The following is a 21,954-nucleotide window of genomic DNA, read 5'->3' on the forward strand; positions in this document are numbered from 1 at the left end:
ACACTGCAGTGTATGTGTGTGCAGTTTTAAACTGCCAATTCGACTTGGCAAGTGTACCCACTTGCCAGGCCTAAACATTCCCTTTTTATACATGTATACCCCTAAGGTAAGCCCTAGGTAGCCCCATGGGCAGGGTGCAGTGCATGTTAAAGGTGGGACCTGTCAGGAATCCCCAAGGTGCCTCCTGCGTTATCTGTCAGCATCCCAGGGATTAGGGTTAAATCATATCTCTGTTCCTGGTTAAACCTTCATGTGTCTAAGTAAACATAATGTGCTGTGTTACACAATTGGTTTTATCAATGCTTGTTTTACCAATGCTTGTTTGCTAATGTGAGCAGGTGTAGACGTGTGCTTCTAATTGGGTGTGGTGTAAACATGTGCTTCTAATTGGGTGTGGTGACTCATCCAAATGTGGAAACTCAACTGCTTTGCTGATTGACTATAAATAGCAGAGTGAAGCATGCCTCCCTGCTAGGCTTTGTTTTGCTTCCTGATTTCAGCATTTGATTTGGCAGTCCAGCCCCTGCTGTCATCCTCGTATTCAGGACATTTGAGGCAATTCTTTTCTTTGTTCCTGTACCAGCTGACACCAGGCATTCCTCCAGCACTCTGGAAAAGACTGCAGCTAAGTGACTAGTATTCTCCAGGGAGTTTGTTCTTTAAGCGCCGTGCTTTCCTAGAACAGCTGGTGTATTTCAGACCTCGTATTTTGGCAGAGTGCTTATCTAGAAGAGACAAATGCATTTCTGAACATTCTACATTATTATTGTAGTTACTTGCCTAAATGTGCTTCAGAAAATCTGCTTGAGCTCAAGTACTACAAAAAGTGACAGTGTAATTTTAAAAGAGCATTTACGGGACTTTTCTTTCTCTAATAGCATAACTCTTGGATTTAAATTGTGTCATTCATGCCTGTCTTTCAGGTTTGAGGAATTTGCTTTTGAAGGGTTTTTCACACACAAAGTGAAACCAAACCAAACTGTGCCACTCTAACTGTTTGAACTCAGAGTGGACATTTGTATTTCTTGGATTGTTTTTGTTTCTTTTAGTTTAACCCTATGCATGTAGGAAAGTTATACGTGATATAATTAATACCCTTGTTTGTCTTTCTTGTGCATGATAATTGCAACCAACGTTCTAATTGTAGTGTGCAACAGTGAATCTCTGTGAAGCCAGCCCTAGTGTCACAGTACTTATTGTTATGGTACTCAGTTTGGGTTTTTGTTAATGCAGTGTTAGTAATTGTGCCAACAGTTATTATTATCCAAGAAAAGTGCTGGAGCATCCCGGTGTTCTTCTATTGCTCCTGTTCCCATATCAAAAAGAGAGATTCAGTTCCAAGGAAGTTGAGTGCACTAACTCTACTATCACTCTGTCAACAACGACCTGCCCCCCGAAGATACAGGGTGCCTGGCTTGACCGGCAAGATGTGGCAGTGTTTTGTCTCTTTCTCTTCCACTCCCCCTTTCCTTTTGGGACACCTGCCATATCCACCAGAAAGTGCAGAGAGGTGTTCCAGGAGGTCGGGGCATACCATCTCCCCTGCAGACATCCTGCTTTTCAGGTGAGTGGCCCCATCTCAACATAAAGCCACAACATACAGGGCTGCCTGGGTGATGGATTCCTCAATGGGTACTTTCAAAGGTTTAGCACAGGCTTTACCAGCTGATCAGGATGCGCCATCTTTATTAGATTTAACTAGGGCCCTAGCGGGATTAAAGAAGGAAGTTCTTGCCTCAAAGCAATAGAACCTGGAGTTGCACACTGAACTACAGAGGTATAAACCACAAGACACTCCCTGGGGAGGAGTCAAACTAAAACAAAGATCTCCAGTACTACAGGCCCCTCGGTTTGACCCGTCTAATCATGTTCCTAGACCCGATTCAGGCCCAACGACTTCCCAACACAACCCATGCAGGTAATGGTCACTACACCAACCCCTGTGCCTTTAGCTCCTCCAGAAAGGTTTTTTGGAGATAGTGGCAAGTTCAACATTTTTCTTAACCAGTGCCAGCTACAGTTTTTGTGTCGGCAACTGCATTCCTCAACGGTGCTGCAAATGTAGCTTTTATTATCTCTTATTTGGGAGGCAATGCAGCTAATTGGTCTATTCCGCTGGTGGAGCGCAATGACCCTATAATGTATGATTTCAACTGGTTCAAGGAAGCCTTGCGGAAACTGTTTGCCAAACACTTCGTGCAAGCCAGTGACAATGAGTTGCTGAATTTGTGCCAGGGAAACAAGGATCTACTGTCCTATATCACCTCTTTCAATCTGTTGGTGGCAGAGACTGAGTGGCCCGAGGAGAAGAGGACCTCCCTCTTCTATTGTGGCCTTCGGGACAATCTCAAGGATGTCCTAGCCCAAATTTTGGAACCTCCTACGGAGTGTTCCGAGTTCATTGACCTGATAGTACTATTGGATCACTGCTTGAGTGAACGTAAGGGGGAAAAATTCTGGGGTGACACATGCTTAGTGGTGCTCAAAACTGAAAAAGAGGAGTCCACCATTCCCACTCATGATACACCTGAGCCCATGCAAATTGACAATGTGCAGGCCCACTATCTAAGGAAGAGAAAGAACGTAGGAAAAAATTTAAACTCTGTTTATTCTGCGGTAAGGCAGGGCATTTTGCTTGGGAATGTCCTAACAAGCCTACTGCTCTAAAGAAAGACATTGAAGCGGTAACAGGGCCTGAATTCTCTCTTCCTGACCAGGCGGAAAACGAACTGGCTCGATAACTTCTGAGACCATGTTATCGAGCACTTCTTTCAATACGGTCTCACATCTTCTGGCTAATACCACCAGTCTAGTACCTCGACATTTAACTCTTATTGTGACGTTAGTGTTGTCCCCTCAGTTTCATAAGGTAATTCCCATATTGCTTGACTCTGGGGCTACCGGAAACTTTTTAGACTTGGGTTTAGCTAAAACCCAAAATATTACGACTGTCAGAAAAGACGTACCTGAACCAGTCGGAGCCGTGGATGGCTCAGAATTGTCCTCCAGGCTTATCATTTATCAAACAACACCCTTGTTCGTGCTTAGTGCAAACAACCATACAGAACAAATTAAATTTGACCTCATAGATACCCCAGTATTTGGAGCCCTTTTGAGGATACCCTGGCTTCAGTTACACAATCCCAAAATTGACTGGGCAGCAAGGACAATGACATTAGACTCTAAACATTGCTGGCACTCCTGTTACCAAGACAAACTATTACTAGTGACACCCTTGCATTGTGGGTCCACACATAGCACGGCTATCAAGCAGGACGACACACTGGCCATTCCTGCACCGTATAAAGACTTCCATGATGTCTGTAGTGAACAGAAGGCCACCCAGCTGCCGCCACATAGGTCTTACGATTGTTGTATGGACTTGATTCCAGGGGCAACGCTACCATGTAGTAGGGTGTATGGTCTTTCTGAGCCTGAGAATCAATACCTGCGAGACTACCTGGATGATCTATTGGCTAAGGGTTTCATTCGTCATTCAACGTCACCAGTATCGTCTTCTTTGTTCTTCATGCCCAAGAAGAATCGTGAGCTGCGCGTCTGTATAGATTATCACGCAGTGAACAAAGTGACCATAAGAAATCGGTATCCACTTCCGTTGATCCCGGTACTTTTAGATCAGGTACGTCAGTCGACCATTTATACTAAACTTGACCTCCGGGGCGCCTACCACTTGATCCAAGTGATGAAGGGGGTTGAGGGGAAGCCTGCGTTCCGAACTAAATTCGGACTCTTCGAGTACACAGTGATGCACTTCTGGATGTGTAACGCTCCTGCAGCGTTTCAATTTTTCATCATTGAAGTGCTGCAGGAGTTTCTGGATATCTGTGTAGTGGTATACATAGACGACATTTTGATCTATTCGTCTTCCACTGAGGAACATATAGGACATGTAAGAGCAGTTTTACAACGGCTTCGTGAGCATCATCTCTTCGACAAGCTGGAAAAAATAGTTTTTCACGCAACAACTGTAGATTTCCTGGGATATGTGATTACACTCAATGGAATTTCCATAAATAGGTCCAAGGTACAGGCCATCCTGGATTGGGTAGCCCCAAGATCCATCAAAGAAGTGCAACAGTTTTTGGGTTTCGCAAATTTTTATCGGAGATTTATATCCCACTTTTCTACCGTGGTATCTCCCATAGCTCGTATCCTATGAAAGGGGGTTAAGTTCTTCTGAGATGCAGAAGCTGAGAAAGCCTTCCAACATCTTAAAAACACATTCACTGAAGCACCCATTCTCCATCATCCCGACCCGACTCAGCCATTTTTTGTGGAAGCAGACGCTTCCCAAATGGCAGTGGGTGGTGTCTTGTCCCAACGAGATCCTGAGTTTGGGCATTTCCATCCAGTAGCTTACTTCTCAAAGAAATTGCTACCCGCAGAGCAAAATGACATTGTTGCGGAGCAGGAACTTCTGGCCATCAAGCTTGTCTTCCAGGAATGGCGTCACCACCTACTAGGAGCTAGACACACCGTAACTATTTACACAGATCACCATAATTTACAGTTTTTTTCAAGCGACCAAACCCCTGACACCTCGTCAATTACGCTGGCTTCTATTCTTCGAGTTTGACTTCGTAATCACCTATAGGCCCGGTACTACACAGCAAAAGGCAGACACTTTGTCTAGGATGGGTTTCTCCTCTGATGTTGTGCTCGAATAGGTCAGAAGCATTTTACCCCCAGAAAAAATTGTGGCTGTGTGCATTTCCCAAGAGTTCCTTGACAAAATACAGGTAGCCCAACACAAGGTTCCCTGTTCAACTGATGTGTATGAAAAAGGGGGTTTACTATACCATGCTGATCAGTTGTACATCCCTACCAAAGAATTACGGGATGCAGTGCTACATTGGGGGCATGATTCTGTCCTCACAGGTCACCCGGGTGAGAAAAAGATGTTAGATCTCCATCAAATATGGTTTTGGTGGCCCACACTTGTACAGGATGTTAGAAACTATGTCCAGACGTGTTCAACCTGTGTTTGGGCTAAAACCCCACATACTTCAGCCACAGGATTGCTACTTCCCATGCCAATTCCAGTGGCCCCATGGCATAACTTAAGTATGGATTTTATTTCTGATCTCCCAGCTTCAATGGACACACTGTCATATGGGTGGTTGTAGATTACCTAACTAAATTGGCTCACTTTGTTCCATTAAAATGCCTCCCTAAGGCTTCAAAGCTCTCTGTTTGTCCAACACATTGTACGGCTTCATGGGTTGCCCACCACACTTGTTTCCGATTGTTGCCCCCAATTTATAGCACGGTTTTGGCGTAGCTTCTGTTCCTCTGTCGGTATGGACGTCCACTTGGCCTCTGCATATCATCCACAACCGGATGGGCAGACGGAACGTACCAACCAATCGCTGGAGCAAATCCTGAGATGTTACATTGACACATGGTCTACTGAGTGGGATAAGGCTTTACCTCTTGTTGAATTTGTATATTACAACAGTGTCCACGTGGCTACAGGAGTATCCCCATTTTACTGTTTTTTTGGTCTGCACCCAAGAATGCTACCTATAACTGGGTCCCAAACATCCACAAGAGTCCCATCAGTACAGAAACGCCATAAAGAGTTACAGGAGATTCAAAAACAAGTACTACACCATTTAAAAATCTACCAAGCTCAAGTAAAAAAAACAAGCAGACAAGACAAAAAAAGGAGACCTGCTCTCTCGCATCAGATAGGAGATCAGTTGTGGCTTTCATAAAAAAATATCCATCTTGCAGGATCCAGAAAATTTACCCCCGATTTCTAGGCCCCTTTCCTATTGCTAAAATCATCAATCCTGTAGTAGTAGAGCTGACATTGCCAGATGATTTCAAGGTACACCCTGTGTTTCATGAGTCGTTACTCCGTCCCTATTCCCCTGATACCCACGATGCCCCACCACCTCCCCCGGTAACAGTAACCAGCAATGGGAATTTGAAGTGGCAAAATTCTTGACTCCAGGTGCATCTGTGGTGTTCTACACTATTTATTAGCTTGGAAAGGCTATGGACCTGAGGACAATTCCTGGGAACCCACATCCACAGTTCATGCTCCACGTCTTACTAAAAAATTCCATCTCTTGCACCCTTCCAAGCCCCGCCCTTTGAGAGGGTCCTTGGTGGGAAGGACTGTCAGGAATCCCCATGATGCCTCCTGTGTTATCTGTCAGCATCCCTACGGATTTGGGTTAAATCATTCCTCTGTTCTTAGTTAAACCTTCATGTTTCTAAGTAAACATAATTTGCTGTGTTACACAATTGGTTTTATCAATCCTTGTTTGCTAATGTGAGCAGGTGTAGACACGTGCTTCTAACTGGGTGTGGTGTAGACATGTGCTTGTAATTGGGTATGGTGACTCATCCACATATGGAAACTCAACTGCTTTCCTGATTGGCTTTAAATAGCAGAGTGAATCATGCCTCCCTGCTAGGGTTTGTTTTGCTTCCTGATCTCAGCATCTGATTTGGCAGTCCAGACCCTGTTGTCATGCTTGCATTCAGGACTTTTGATGCAATTCTTTTCTTCGTTCCTGTACCAGCTGACACCAGGCATTCCTCTAGCACCCCGGAAAAGACTGCAGCTAACTGACTAGTATTTTCCAGGGAGTTTGTTCTTTGAGCGCCACGCTTTCCTAGAACAGCTGGTGTATTTCAGACCTCGTATTTTGGCAGAGTGCTTATCTGGAAGAGACAAATGCATTTCTGAACATTCTACATTATTATTGTAGTTACTTGCCTAAATGTGCTTAAGGAAATCTGCATGAGCTCAAGTACTACAAAAAGTGACAGTGCATTTTAAAAGAGCATTTACGTGACTTTTCTTTTTCTAATAGCATACCTCTTGGATTTAAATTGTGTCATTCATGCCTGTGTTTCAGGTTTGAGGAATTTGCTTTTGAAGGGTTTTTCACACACACAGTGAAACCAAAACAAACTGTGCCACCCTAACTGTTTAAAACCAGAGTGGTCATTTGTATTTCTTGGATTGTTTTTGTTTCTTTTAGTTTAACCCTATGCATGCAGGAAAGTTATACATGATATAATTAATACCCTTTTTTGTCTTTCTTGTGCATGATAAGTGCAACCACAGTTCTAATTGTAGTGTGCAGCAGTGAATCTCTGCGAAGCCAGCCCTAGTGTCACAGTACTTATTGTTATGGTACTCAGTTTGGGTTTTTGGTAATGCAGTGTTAGTAATTGTGCCAACAGTTATTATTATCCAAGAAAAGTGCTGGAGCATCCCGGTGTTCTTCTATTGCTCCGTGCCCATATCCGAAAGAGAGATTCAGTTCCAAGGAAGTTGAGTGCACTAACTCCACTATCACTCTGTCAACAACGACCTGCCCCCCCTGAAGATACAGGGTGCCTGGCTGGACCGGCAAGACGTGGCAGTGTGTTGCCTCTTTCTCTTCCACTCCCCCTTTCCTTTTGGGACACCTGCTAGGGTTTCTTTGTCCCCCAGGAAGTGCCGAGAGGTGTTCCAGGAGGTCGGGGCATACCATCGCCCCTGCAGACATCCTGCTTTTCAGGTGAGTGGCCCCATCTTGACAGGACATGTACTTATGTGTTTTACATGTCCTGACAGTGAAATACCGCCTAATTCGTTTTTCACTGTTGCAAGGCCTATCTCTCTCACAAGTTAACATGCACGCTACCTTTAAATATAAACGTGCAGATTCACTTTGGGAGCAGATAGACATGTGGAGTTTGGGGTCTCTGAACTCACAATTTAAAAATACATCTTTTAGTGAAGTTGGTTTTTAGATTGTGTGTTTGAAAATGCCACTTTTAGAAAGTAGGCATTTTCGTGGTTAAACCATTCTGTGACTCTACCTGATTCTGGATTCCCTCTCTGGGTCAGTTTGACAGTTGGGCTGTTTGCACCTCTCTCCAGACAGTGCCACAAAGGGAGATGGGGTCTAGCATGCATATCCTGATGACCCATCTGTGCTAGGAGGGAGGAGAGAAGTGGTCACACACACCTGAAAGGGATGTGCCTGCCCTCACACAATGCAGTCTCCAACCCCTTGGTGTGTGTCTGGGGCCTGGCCTGTGCAAGCAGTATCTTACAAACAAGAGATACTTTCCTTTGAAGTAGGCCTACTTCAAAGGCAGAAAGGGGTATATGAAGAGCCCCCAAAACCCCTGAAAATGAGATTACTTCTGGAACCAAGAGGAACCTATGCCAAGGGGAAGAGCTGGAAGCTGGAGGAGGAGTACTGCCCTTTTGCCTGTGACTGTGCTTTGCTGGGTTGGCCTGCGGTAGCTGCTTCTGCCTGAGAGAGGACATAGACTGACTTTTGTGTGACTTCCCACTGGTGAAGAATCTCCAAGGGCTTGAGCTGAGCGTGCCTCCTGTTGTTGAAGACTCAGGGACATCAAAGACTTCTCTCTGCCAGCACTTAGGCTTTCTGCTTAGAGTCCTGCCTGCCAACTGGTGTCCTAACCTGTCTCTGGGCCCTTGAAAGGTGCAGCTGGTGGAAAAGGACAGAAATCCATGCAAAGACCGCCGTGCAGGGAAACTTTCGATGCACCACACGCCTTGCGGCTGGAAAACAGCGCTTTCCCTGCCCTGCGGCCAACATAGATGCTCCACCTGCATCGCGGCTAGAAGATCGACGCACGTGGCTGGAGAACCGACGCGCAACACCCTCAGCGGCTGGTGTTAACAATGCAAGCCCCCACACAGCGCGGTTTCTTGACACTGTGTGACCGGATTTCGACGCAACATCGCTGGGCGCAGAAAATCAACAAAACCTGCCCAGACCTGAGGTAAACATCTGGATTGATGCATCGCTCTCTAGTGGGAGAGAAGAAATGACGCCCGCTGACTTGACCGTAGGAGGAACGACGCACGTTCTCACTTCTGGGTGAGAAAACGAGCACCGCTGGCCTTTTCCGACACACACTTGCCCGTGAGGCTTTATTTTGATGCTACCCACATACTTTTGTATTCTAACAACGTTCTCACTGTTTTCTAAAGGATTTAAGACTCTTTTGCTTTTTAAATTCATAACTTGACTTGTGTATGTTGGAGTTTTGGTCTTGTTTTGTTTTGATAAATATTATCTATTTTTCTAAACCTCTGTTGTCATTTTTTAGTATTTTCACTGAGTTACTGTGTATGTTGGTACAAGTACTTTGCACCTTGCTTCTGAAGTTAAGCCTGCCTGCTCATGCAAATCTACCAAGGGGGTGAGTGGGGGTTGACTGAGGATGATTCTCCTTTACCCTGACTAGAGTGAGGGTCCTTGCTTGAACGGAGGCAACCTGACTGCCAACCAAATACCCCATTTCTAACAGACTATTTTTTGCATGGTTGTGTTCAGAATTTACCCTCTTTTATCAAGGATACAGGCGATTTTGTGAAAAGTATCTCTGAGATCCCTTGGAAGGACGATTATCTTATGATAACTCTTGTTGTAGCTGCATTATATACCATCACCAACTACATTGTGGAATTCATGCAGTTGAGCACTTTTTGAGAGTTGGCCACTCAAGTTTTACAAACACTCCATGGTGTTATTGTCTATGATCAAGTGGTGTCTTGAAAACAATTTATTTCTCTTCAATAATCAATTTTTCAGGCAGTTGCAAAGGACGGTGATGGGCACCTGTTCCGCCCCAACTCTGTTTGCTTGCATATGGGCTGTTACGAGGAGCAGGTGCTCATCAGTGACCATGGCATGATGTGGGGTGATCATGTTAGTTGGCTGCAGTTTATAGATGACTTGTTTGTTATCTGGAGGGGTACAAATGCAACTGCAGAAGTCTTCATTGAGGCAATAAATTGTAACAATCTGAATTTCCAGTTTACATGTCACCTCAGTGCAACACAAGTGTAGTTCCTTGATCTGCAGGTATTTGTGTATAAGGGAAGGTTAAGCACCAGATTATTTAGAAAAAAGACTGCGGGCAATTCCACCCTTCATGCACACAGTTTCAAACACATGCATGTAAGATCCAACATCCCATATGGGGAACCCTCGACCCCTCCAGGTCACTTACTGTTGCATACCCGAGAGCATGCTCCATGAGGGACACTTTGGTGAGAAACAGTCTGTAAATGATAAAACCAGAAAATTGGTTACAACAAAATACAGGCTTCTATAAATGGCGTAAATGTATAGTGTGTGTCCATCGGGTTAACACAGTTGAATATTTGACACCATTTACAGATAAGCCCCAGAGGATATGTGGTTCATTCAATTGTAAAATAGAGTATGCCATATACAGACTAATATGTGAGTGAGGTTTGTGGTACGTAGGGCGTAGGATCCTACATGTCCACAAGAGAATTTTTCAGCACCTTAGGGCAGCAAAGAATAAGGATGAGACCTATCCTGTAGCCAGTCATGTCAATGAATTCCACGTGGGTGACATCAGATGCTTAAAATATTTTGTGATTGATGCATTCTCAGGACCCTAGGGGTGGGAATCGGAGCGTTTGCTTCATCAAACTGAGAGTAGATATATCATAAACATGGCTACCAAATCACCCAATGCTTTGAACACTGAGGAGTAAGAAGATATGCCGCTGAAAATGGCATGGCTGCCTTTTATCATCAACACAAGCTTTATTCGGTCAACAGGCCATCAAAGCAACAGAACAGTATATAATATCATAAAAATATATAAACATATACATTCCTGAATTAAAACTAATAAATAGCAATATTCTTTAAAACCCAATAGCCCAGGTAAAACCCAACAGTCAATCGTCATTGCTCCTTATTTACAAAGGTATTACATATGTGCCATGCTGCTACTAAAAACGTGCTAACAGCAAAAATTAACACATTAGACCCATGGCATTTTTAAAATCCTCAAAGCTATAGCACATTTATTCATCCTCATTTCCCGACAGATTTTACGAATCCATTTGGACCTTGGGGATGAGTAATCAGGTCAAAAAAACATGAAATGTTCAACTGTTTCGGAGGCGCCACCACACACACAGGGCATATGTCAGAAGTGGCAGTTTGTCCCCAACTACTCGTCAAAGACTTCAAAGGCAAAGACCCAAAACAAAATCTAGCGTATAAACCTTTGCCTAATAAGTCAGGTATCATGTCTAAGTAGGGTTCAAACTGAGAATACCACTTAAAATCAATAAAAAGGTTAGTTAATCGACCATGAGTTTTACAACAAATAAAATAATTTCTTACATGGGACCAATATACAGATTTCAGGACTTTTATGTGAGAGTTCTTTAAAATAAGGGGACTCTCCCAGAAATCTCCTAGTCTCAAAATGCGAAACCAATTGGATACATGCTTGACCCAAGGTATAGAGGCCGAATTAGGTCTCCTTAGCAATTTGAGAAGTGAGATCTTAAAAATATCCAATTCAGGGACAGTCCAAAGCCTAACCCAATATAGTAAGGGTCTAAGGGTAATTAAATCAGCTATTCGATTTAAACCCAGATCAAAGAACATAGTGGTCAGTGGTGTACTACGAGGGCACGCAACCAGAGCCCTTGCAAAGTTGTTCTCACCCACAGTTAATCTGTTGCTTTTGGAGGGTCCCCATACCTCTGCACCATAGACAGCGGCACCCTGCGCCTTAGCTACATAGATCTTAATTGCTGGAGATATAGCTTTAGTGGTCGTACTCTTATAAAAGCGCAGTATAGTCGCAGCTCTATGTTGTAGAAGACCCATACTTTTATTAATCTGGTCATCCCAGTGTAATTTACTTGATAGCCTCACTCCCAGATAATCAATTGTGCTAACCTTACTCAAGGGGACTCCATCCAGTGTAATAGTGCAATTCTTAGGATGTCCAGGATGGAATACCATCAACTTGGTTTTATTAAAATTCAACTCCAAACCATAGTTCAGACAAAATAAGTTGAATCTATCAACAAGAATTTGTAGGCCCATTTGGGTATTTGAAATAAGGAGTGAATCATCAGCGAAAAGAAGAATGGGAATTTTCTGGGCATTTAATGTGGGTGCATCATTAATAAAAAGAGAAAACAAAAGTGGAGCCATTACACGGCCCTGGCGAACTCCCCTGTGAATGGGGATTTTTCCAGTCAACTCACCTTGATTACCCCACCTCACTTGCGTGTACGTGTCTTCATGCAACTGCTTTAAAATGTGGATTATACTAACTGGGGTCCCTATTCTATACAAAACTTCCCATGGCTTTTCTCTAGGGACCAAATCAAAAGCAGATCGCAAATCAACAAAAACAAAATACAAGGGTTGCTTGACAAGGACTACATATTTCCATTGAAGAACAGCCAGCCTAAAAACCTGATCCACCGTACTGATCTTGGGTCGAAACCCCACCTGGAGAGGAGAAAGGATCTGATGGTCAGTGACCCAGCTTGATAACCTTCCTAGAAGTTGTTTTGCAAAACATTTTTGTAGATTATCTATAAGACTAATCGGTCTGTAATTAGTTGGTAGATTTCCATTTCCCTTTTTATAAATAGGAAGAATTTCAGCCCCCTTCCACGTGATCAGGATATGACCCCCTTTTTCAATTTTGTTCGAAAGTAGGTTTATATACCAGGTCCATATAACTGGTTCAGATCTATAAAGATCACCTGGGATGTTGTCTGGTCCTGGAGCTTTACCTGGTTTAAGAGAATTAATTGCATCAAGAGTTTCTTCCATAGAAAATAAATATAATCCTCATGGTCATAAAGACCCTCTCCTAATAAATCGGTGGCAGGGTTCACATCTAGCGATTGCGAAAGGCCCTGTTTCTCATCAAAAGTATCAGTGACCAACGAAACGCCAGACTTAGCTTAAAAGCAATAGAAATGGTCCACCCAGCTTTCAGGTTGCATATAGTTCCTAATAGTTTTCCAGCCCCCTCTTTGTCGTTTGGACAACAATTCCCAAAACAACATATTGCTGTTTGATTTTGAAGCATCCACTAGTTCCTGCCAGATGGAATCTTCCCAGGATTTTCTCACTCGTAGAAAAGCCTCCTTTTAAACACGTCTAGCTTGTTGCATCTCCCCCAAAGACCCAAATTATATTGGCTTTTTTTAACCCATACTTAGCCCTAGAACAGGTATTATCAAACCATCCATTGCTTACCGTGTCCCTACCATGCTGACTTACCCCAACTTTTTTATAAAAGAAACTTTTCATTTTTGTGATCATTGTGTCATGCAAACTAAGAGGAGGAATATCATTGGGATCATGTTCTTCGTAAACTTCCAGATTATCTATAAGCAATTGGTAAATCCCACATAACAGATAAGGATTAGACATCACCTTTGGCCACCCAACCTTCGTAGAGCTGTTATGCAAGCTTGGAAAAGGGACCACTATGTATTGGTTGTTAGAGGTCCTCCTAAAAACAACGCCTAAGAGGGTAAGGAGCAGGGGATAGTGATCACTCTCACATCTCGGGTCCACCCTCATATCCCTCAACAGGGGCCATAATCTCACATCCACCAGAAAGTAGTCAATAACACTTGTCGACCTACCACGTTTAAATGTGTGTGCAATATTTAAATCAGAGGGCATACGACCATTACAGGCCCTGAGGCCATACTTTAGACATAAAGACGCCAACTGCAGAGCCACTCGAGAATGCGAACAGTATCGATGACTAATTAACTGTGGAATACCCCATAATTCATCCTCCTCAACCGTTAAACCACTAAGCAAAGCAGAGGGTTCAAAGTACAATTCAAATCTCCCGCTATAATCAAGGTGGACCAGGATTGTAAAGTATCTAAAAAGTCTGATAATAATACTAAAATCTGGGACTCAGAACCTCGTGGGACAGACCGGGCATAAACATTAATAAGAATAATATTAAAATTTTGTTGAAATGAAATTTGCAAACCCATTAAATCAACACAATCAATGTTTAAAATCTTGTAGTCACATTGCAATTTCTTGTTTAGGAGAATTAGAAGCCCTCTTTTGGCACGACCTATCGCCTTCTCTGGTGATTGAGCAGGAATATTAAATGAAAGGAAGCCATCTATATTGATTGTGTCCTCTGCCCAGGTTTCTTGGAATAGACAGATATCTTGGGTGTTTATATATGTAATCCAATCTGGATCATCCAGTTTCCTCGCAAGACCAGCTAAATTCCAGGTCATTATTGATAAGCCAAATTTATCTGGCTCAATTCCATATATCTGGAGGCTGACCTCCTCCTTAATGATCTCCTCCTCAATGGTCCCAATAGGTCAGTTCTTATGTAAAACCACAGAATTAACCTTATTGAATACTTCCTGTACTGTGGTTAGTCATACATGATTGGATCGCAGATCTTCAACTGCCGCCAGGGAATCCCTCTCTTGTTGGTGGATCAAACGTCCATATGTAACAGACTGGCAGACATCATCAGGTTTCAACACAAGAGGCTGCCTTTTATGTTTTATAAAGACAGCCGTTAGCCACTCAAATACTGCCTTCATGGCAGCATGTACTATGGTATACCACAAAGTTACCACGGTATACCACAACACAACATATATCTAAGTATTAAATACTTTTAACTTTAGCACTACCTGCACTATTTACACATGCCTATAAAGTTAACATTTACACCTCAAAATCTGTATTCTTGCCACATTACATCTACATCCATTCACCCACTTGCCTGCTACATCTGTTTCACCTACCACACTCTACGCCACTCCACTCTACACCTCTCCACTCTATGCTAATCCACTGTACAAAACTCCACTCTGCCCCACTCACCTGTATGCGTAGAGCAAGTGAGCTGTCCCCTGGGATAGGGTCCTTGGGGCCTTTAAAGGCTCAGGGAAGGGGCAGCACAGCTCCCCTCAATTTTGTTTAAACTACCTTTTTAAGGTTCCAGGAGCGGGGGCACGCTGCCTACCTCTCCTTTTGAAATAGATTGGTCACAGAAATTGGGCCCCGGGGCCAGATACGACTGGGGAAGGGGGGCTGTGTGCCCCCTCCCCTAATTAATTAAATTGGGCTTGGGGGGCAGGTGCCCCCAGGGCCAAAAGTGGCTTAGCAGGGGGTGGGGGACACATGCCCCCTCCCAAAAAAAAGTGCCCCCGCAGCTCAGGCCCACCCTGTAAAGTGGGGTTAACAGAAGAAACACAGTAGCCCCGTTTTTTTAATTTTATTATTTTGCAGTGTATTCTCCACAAATTAATGGAATATGTTTTTGTTTTTTTGTTTTTTTAATGTTTTTGGCCCCAGACAGGGTATCTCTGGGACCCCACCACCAGGCCTTTGGGCCCAGGCTATCTCTACCCTGCCCTCTTAGTCTTTTTTTGTGTTTTTTAGGACTTGGAACTGAGCCCCGAGTCCTAAGATGACTGTCACTGCTCCCTGGTTGAGGTGGTCGCAGCCACTCTGATCTCAACTGGAGATCTGTTGGATCTGCGGGGGCTCTGCAGCTCAAGATGTACAGTTTTTCAAGCATAAATTGCTCAGAAATTGCTGAACGGATTTACTACAAATCACAAAAAGTAACACTTTCTCGACCAAGATTTAGCTTTCTGCCAAATTTAGTGTAGATCCATTCAGGGGTTTGGGCTGTAGTTGTGTCTAAAGTTCCCATGAAAAAGGAATGGGAAAAACAGGATTTGGGACCACCCTTTTTTCCTCAGCCCCCACTTGACGGATAACCCCAAAACCTTCCTTGTGCAAACTAGCAAAAAGTAGCACTTTTTTGGGGAAGTTTTGTGGAGATACTTCAAAAGGCACCAAAGTTATTAGCAACACAAAAAGGCGTTTTCTACGATACTAACTATAAGTGCCCAGGGGCAATTGCCAATGGGTGAGATACATGCAAATTGTGTGTGTGCAATATGCATACATACGTACACTCTTGCGCGCTTATATAGATATTTATTTATAGAAACTTCATTATGGGTATGTTCTGTTATTTGTTTAAAATAAATGAAACTCCTGTTCCCTTCAACATTTTTATCATCCCAAACCTTTCTGACTAATATGAACTGCCAAACATCCTTTACAAACTTCCACCTCCTTTTTTTAGCCAATTCTCCTAACTAACTGGTGCACATGTCCACTACTCGCAATAACAATTTACAGCCTACCTGTGAATTAGAGTCTAATTTGCATTATTGAATTTAACACCAATGCAATATTTTATGGACCTAACACAACTTCATACACTTTTGTATATTACTAGCAAGCCCCCTAGTTATCAGAAGATCAAATCTAGCTGACAAGTCTACTTCAGAAGCTATATTTAGGAGTAGAAATATTACCCATATCTGCCCTTACAGTTTACTCCTTGTAAAGGATCAGGATAGCAGTCCACAGCAGCCTTAGGAACATGCTGCAGCCTCCCTTGTCCAGGCCTGAAGAAATAGTGATGTTATCATTGACAAAGCTAACACAAGAACCACCCCTGCTTATCTTACATACAAGCTCACCATCTCTCATGGATCTCTGCACACCCATAGCCAGGACCCCATCAGAATGCAGAATAAGAAGTGTAAAAGTAAAAAAACACACAAGAGAGCAGGCCTTTTCCATTTGCAACCAGGATCCAGAACAACAACCATGTATCCATCATGACCGTCCCATCACTGCTCCACTTTAGGAAACCTTCTAAAGAACACTATATCAAAATGCATTAACTATCCTCAACCACCTCTCTTTCTCATTGACTTTATGCTTGTTTTTGACCATGTACAGTACTCTGCTGTCTTTTGGCTACGTTCTTGCTAAAGAAATACCATATAAATATATAAATGCAACACCAGAGGATTCATACATTTTTTTAGCATACAAATCAAGAACATTTGGTTTACCTAGTCTGTAATAGGTGTAATTTGTGAATATTTGGTTTACATCAAGCCAAGGGAATTAAACAATATTTCATACTATTTGTTGACTAGTCTTTTAGTATTCCATCTTTCATAATGCAGAGCTTGTACCAATACAAAAAAAAACTTTACAATGAGCGCCCTTTCCTGATGAAGTTCCACAATTTGCTGAAAGTAGCCAAAATGGCACTGGCATCACAATTCAAACCATGGATTGCAAGTACATTGTTTGTTTTGGTGACACTTTCCTTTCCTTCTTTCATCACTTCAGATTTTCTGAGCACTTATCAGCAGTGTTTAGATTACAGACATTACCTTTCCACGTTTTCTATGCGTTGTTACTGGCGTTCAGATTGTCCCAGTTCATAACAGCTTTCATGCTTGAAGGTGTATTTCGTTGATTGTAACCAGTTTTTTAAAGTTAACATCGAGTGGGCTTTGGCTGCAGACTAGAGAGGACATTTTCATGACCTCATGATATTGGGTACTTTGTGTATAATTCTCCTTCCTGGGGAGACTGCATTGAAATCAATGAGTCTATTTTACATCTGTTTTCTTTTTTCACTGCAACAGGGTTTAAAAACATTTTATCGGGGTTCGTGGGTGTGTTTTCCCTGTCTGTCTTCTCCCATGTCTTTCCTATTGATTTCCACTTAAGGTAATGTATAATTGTTTCCCCCATATGGATGTTCCCACTGTTTTCTCTATTTGTCTTTTATTTGTTGTTCTTCCTCAACTGTTTTCATGAAGGAAAGTTCTGCCCAAGCGAATACATCTGGCTTTAAAGAGCTAACACATGCAAAAACGTGCATGCGCACATTAAGTTTCCATTTGTTAACACATTAAGGTCAGGCCTATGCCAATGGTTGTTCTGAAAGGTTGCAAGTACGACTGTTAACATCTTAATCTGTATGAAGAAATGGAGCTAATTTCCAAGATGTGGAAGATGGTCTAGGGGAACTAGAGGAAAGGGGTCTGTCAACGTTTTCGTCCTCCCTACCTAGGCACAATAACAACAAAGCTAACGTGACAAATTGAAGGTCTCTCTCACAGGGGATTAACCACACTACGGTAGCTCTTCTCCTCTGTGTAGTGTCTCTCACAGCTCTTCAGTTGGTCATGTTTTCTTTCTTTTGTTGTTAACCTCTTTATTCAAAACTTCTAGAGAATGTTAGCATGGTAGCCATAGTAAAGGTGTGGCCTCCATGACACAATAGGTTATTCAAAAAATGTAGGAGCCTCACATGGTATTGGTTTTTCTTGCCTGCAGGTTGCCTCTCAGTTTCGAAGTGTCTTCATGAAACAGCAGACAATGAGAACATTTCCTGTATATGATACTGGAGCAGCAGTTGCAGACAAATGGGGTTTCAGTGGCTACACCATGGCCTTGAAAAAGAAAGCCAACTGGATCCCTTTTGTGAAGGTACTGAGTGTGAGATTGGATGGTGGATTTAACGTTTGCCATATTGTGAGATGTGACGCCTCTGCAACAATGGATAAAAATCTGACTTTCTGCTTTCTGCCACCTTGTGTACTAAATAGTTTAATAACACTGCTAGAGGTATGTAAGGTAAATGCAAAATTAAGTTGGGAATTCTCAGTTACTTTTGCTTAACAGTGAGGGAATTTAAGCTTAATTTAAGGGATGGGTCAGACATTGAATCCTGAGTATTTAAATAGAGAGAGTCACTGCAGGAATAATGACTTTAGAGCTTATCTCCATGTAAATTTACAAAAAGCTTCTATTGCTTGCCTAGTTTGAGCATGGAAAGGTTTAGAATGATCCATCAAGCAGGATCTGAGAAGAAAGGGGCCCCCAAAACACGAATCCCCATGCATTTTCCATAGACTTTTTTAGGAAGTACTGCCGCACACACTGCAGAATGGAATTACACCAGATTTGGCAGGAAGCTAGATCTTTGTCCGGAAACCATACTTTTTCTGATTTGGTGTAATCTGTTTTTGAGTTATTAAGCTCCAAAAATATTTGTATATCTGGATGGTTGGGGACCAATGGATACTCGTGAGAGCCCCCCCAGAACAATTTGTAAGAAATAAAGTGTTGCTGATTGGCCCAGGGAGCTTTTTTTCGCTTGGGCCAATTTGCTCCAGTGTGTGTCGAACTATTAAAAAACTAATAAAAGGGGGCAGGGTAGGGATACGTTGTCCCCCCCAAGGCCCTGTAGGGGGTGGGTGGGTCCCAGGGCCAAAATTAAAAAAGAATTGGGTGTTTTTTCTGTGATGCTACGGGCTGCCATCTTTTAAAAAGCATTGGTGGAGGGGGCGTGGTTAGGGCCTCCTCCTCAAGCCCATTTTGGGCCCCAGGGACCCCATCCCATGATACACGTATCTTAATTGTGGCCTCCTCCCTGAGCTGATGGCAGCCCCAACACATTATCCCCCGAGGCTAAGTTTAGGAAGAAAAGGGGAGGGGGTCTGTGCCCCTCTTCCCTGAACCTTATTAGGTCCAGTGGACCCATTCCCCAGGGCCAGATGCTTAAAAATAGGGATGGGGCCGAGTGACCCTCCTCCCTTAGTCTTAAAACACCCTGAGGACCCCCAGGGCCGGCTCAGTTGCTGTATTTTGGGGAGCCGCCCTCTGAGATGCAGTAGTATCCCTGCCCACACCAGCGCAGTCAGGAAACATGTTTGCTCCTACCTGAGAGGAGCATTTTTAAATCTCTGGCCAGGCGGGAGCAAGTATGCCTTCCCTGCCTGCGGCAGCGTGAACAAGGAAAGCAGTTCTTCTCCCACCTGGTGGAAGATTTAAACAGGCTCTAGCTGGTTGGGAGCAGACTTCTTTTTCCCTGCCCACACTCTTGCAGGCAGGAAAACAGACATTACTGTGCCCAGAGGGAGCAAGCATACATAGCTACTCCCTCTGGGCGGGTGCAATGCTGGCTTGCGCACTATGCTGGGAGCCAGATGGAGCCGCTGGAGCCCTGGGGCTCCCCCTGCTGCTCCCAACATGTGGTTTGTGGGGCCCTGGATGGGCAACTCGGCACCCACCTCTGACCCCATCCCCTGGGGCTGAAGGAGGCTTGGGGATGGGAGTCCTATACCCCCTCCACTTTACATTTCCATTTAGCCACAGGGGATAGGCTAATAAGAATGCATGTCCATAAGATACAATTTCCATTAGATTTTTAGGTTTGCTAGCACTCCATCTTTCTCATCTGTGTGTCTTTTTCATATATACCACAAGCATTGGCAAAGCCAATATGTCTCACTTTTTGGGTATGCAAGTTGTGACCTACTGCCTCTGGCATTGCATTTTCACTGAACCGTTTAGCATACCAGAAACTTGGTACTCAAAAGTGCTTTCAGGGCATTGGGATTCTTTGATTCCATGAACCTGTAACAAAAGGTAGATTTGACCAAATATGTGGCATTATATGCCATTCCTTCAAAACATGGTTTTTATACGAGCATTATGTGATGTACTGTTCTTGATATTTGCAATACATATGAATTTCCACAAGATAGTATTTTTTTTTGTTAAATGATTATCCATATCATGGCTTTGCTTCCTTGTTCTCACCAGTGTGTTTGGATTTTGTCTCACAGGTCAAACCCAAGCGCGATCCCTGGCAACAGAAACTCATGACAAAACTGAAGCAACACAAAAAAGTAGATGAGTTATTGCGGATTCAATCAGAGGCTATCAAGGTCAAACAAACAAAAACATTTGTAATTGAAATGTTTTAATTGCAATTAAATGTGTTTAATCAGCAAAATTATTGTTATCCCTCCCCCAAAACAGAGCTGGGGACTACTCTGCATCCAAAAATGTGCCTTGTATCAGATACTTGTTACGCACTAAGACACTTTTGTGGCATTGACCTAATTTGTGGTTGTTGATGACCAAGGCCACATTGTGTTGGCTACACAAATAACCCATGAGCTACAGGTTGGAGGCTAACATGAAACCAAATCTCACCTGATCATTTTGATGCTTGGATCCTAAATTCGAATTGATCTGATTTGATTTTGTTCTTCTAAAATGCTACATTCATCAGCAAACGTTAAAAAACTACTAATAATGAGAAGGATCCGAAGCGGTTATACGTCAGTAGTTTAGAAAGAATATGTAAGTTATAGGTTTCCAAAGATCATACAATTTGTTATTTATCACATCTGTAAAGGTAACCGATTCTACAATTGGACACCCAGAAATCTAAGAGAGCACCCTGCACAGCGAGAATTTTTAATCTCATGAGTTTGAAAATAGAGATAAGTGTGTGTCTACTAGGAAAGTCTGGTTGGTCAAACACCCAGTGCCATTTACACCCACTAGTGCCCGTACTCATGTGGCAACCACAAAATCGAGACACAGTATCATTGCTAGGGCCTCTGATACAAGCCAGATTCGACCATCGTGCACATTAAAGATGAATATCCGTGAAATAATGTGGGAGTGGCTCCATATTACCCCCTTCCATCAAATTCCCTTTCCACTATATCTGGGAATACAGTAAATGGATAATTGATTTCAATGTTTTGCTGTGCTTAATAATCATGACATGACTGGGCGCTGTGCCACAAGTCATGGAATAGATGCTATGCTATGCTTTAGAAGTAGCTGGCACGTTGTGTTACATTTGTTGCTCTGACATTAGCCAGCATTATACCTTAAAGCAATTGAGAAATGCCTTGCTCATGGCTAAAAAGCCTTTTCTAATGGGACAAAAGGGACCACTTTATGCAATTCCACTAATGCCCTATTGGAGAAGTTTCATTCAGAAGGAGCAATGCATATGAATTTGAAAAAACACAAATAGAAAGAGTTTATATGGTGTACACATCATTAACGTCACTGTCTCAGTCCCTATTTACAAAGTTAATCCTACACAAGTAGATTTAGTCACATTTATGTTTACTATACTTTTTTACTATTCACCATTGTGAATTTAAAGTTACCCTGAGGTGTAGACTTATGTCTCCTTCTCCTCGCCAAGTCTCCTATACCAGGGTGTAAAGTTATCACTCGTAATTTTTCACAAATAGGCAGAGACTTCTGCCCCCCAGTACAGGGGTCTCCCCATGGGAAAGTATAGAGGAAATTTAAAATGATTATAAAAATATTAACAAAATGTTAACAATATTTTATTGAAATATATTAATGTAAAATATTTTCATTTTTTCATGAACTAAAACTAATCAAATGT

At 42.8% G+C, this 21,954-nt stretch overlaps 1 protein-coding gene across 1 annotated transcript in view; it reads left to right on the forward strand.

Annotated features, from left to right (window-relative positions):
• Window positions 1–21,954, forward strand: part of LOC138297105 (uncharacterized) — a 648,847-nt gene that overhangs the window by 88,269 nt on the left and 538,624 nt on the right. The window contains exons 10-11 of the mRNA XM_069236605.1: window positions 18,057–18,209; window positions 20,354–20,455. Of these exons, the coding sequence (XP_069092706.1) occupies window positions 18,057–18,209; window positions 20,354–20,455 (255 nt within the window). The remainder of the gene's footprint in view (window positions 1–18,056; window positions 18,210–20,353; window positions 20,456–21,954) is intronic.

This window comes from Pleurodeles waltl, chromosome 5, assembly GCF_031143425.1.
Source record: "Pleurodeles waltl isolate 20211129_DDA chromosome 5, aPleWal1.hap1.20221129, whole genome shotgun sequence".
Classification (NCBI taxonomy): domain Eukaryota; kingdom Metazoa; phylum Chordata; class Amphibia; order Caudata; family Salamandridae; genus Pleurodeles; species Pleurodeles waltl.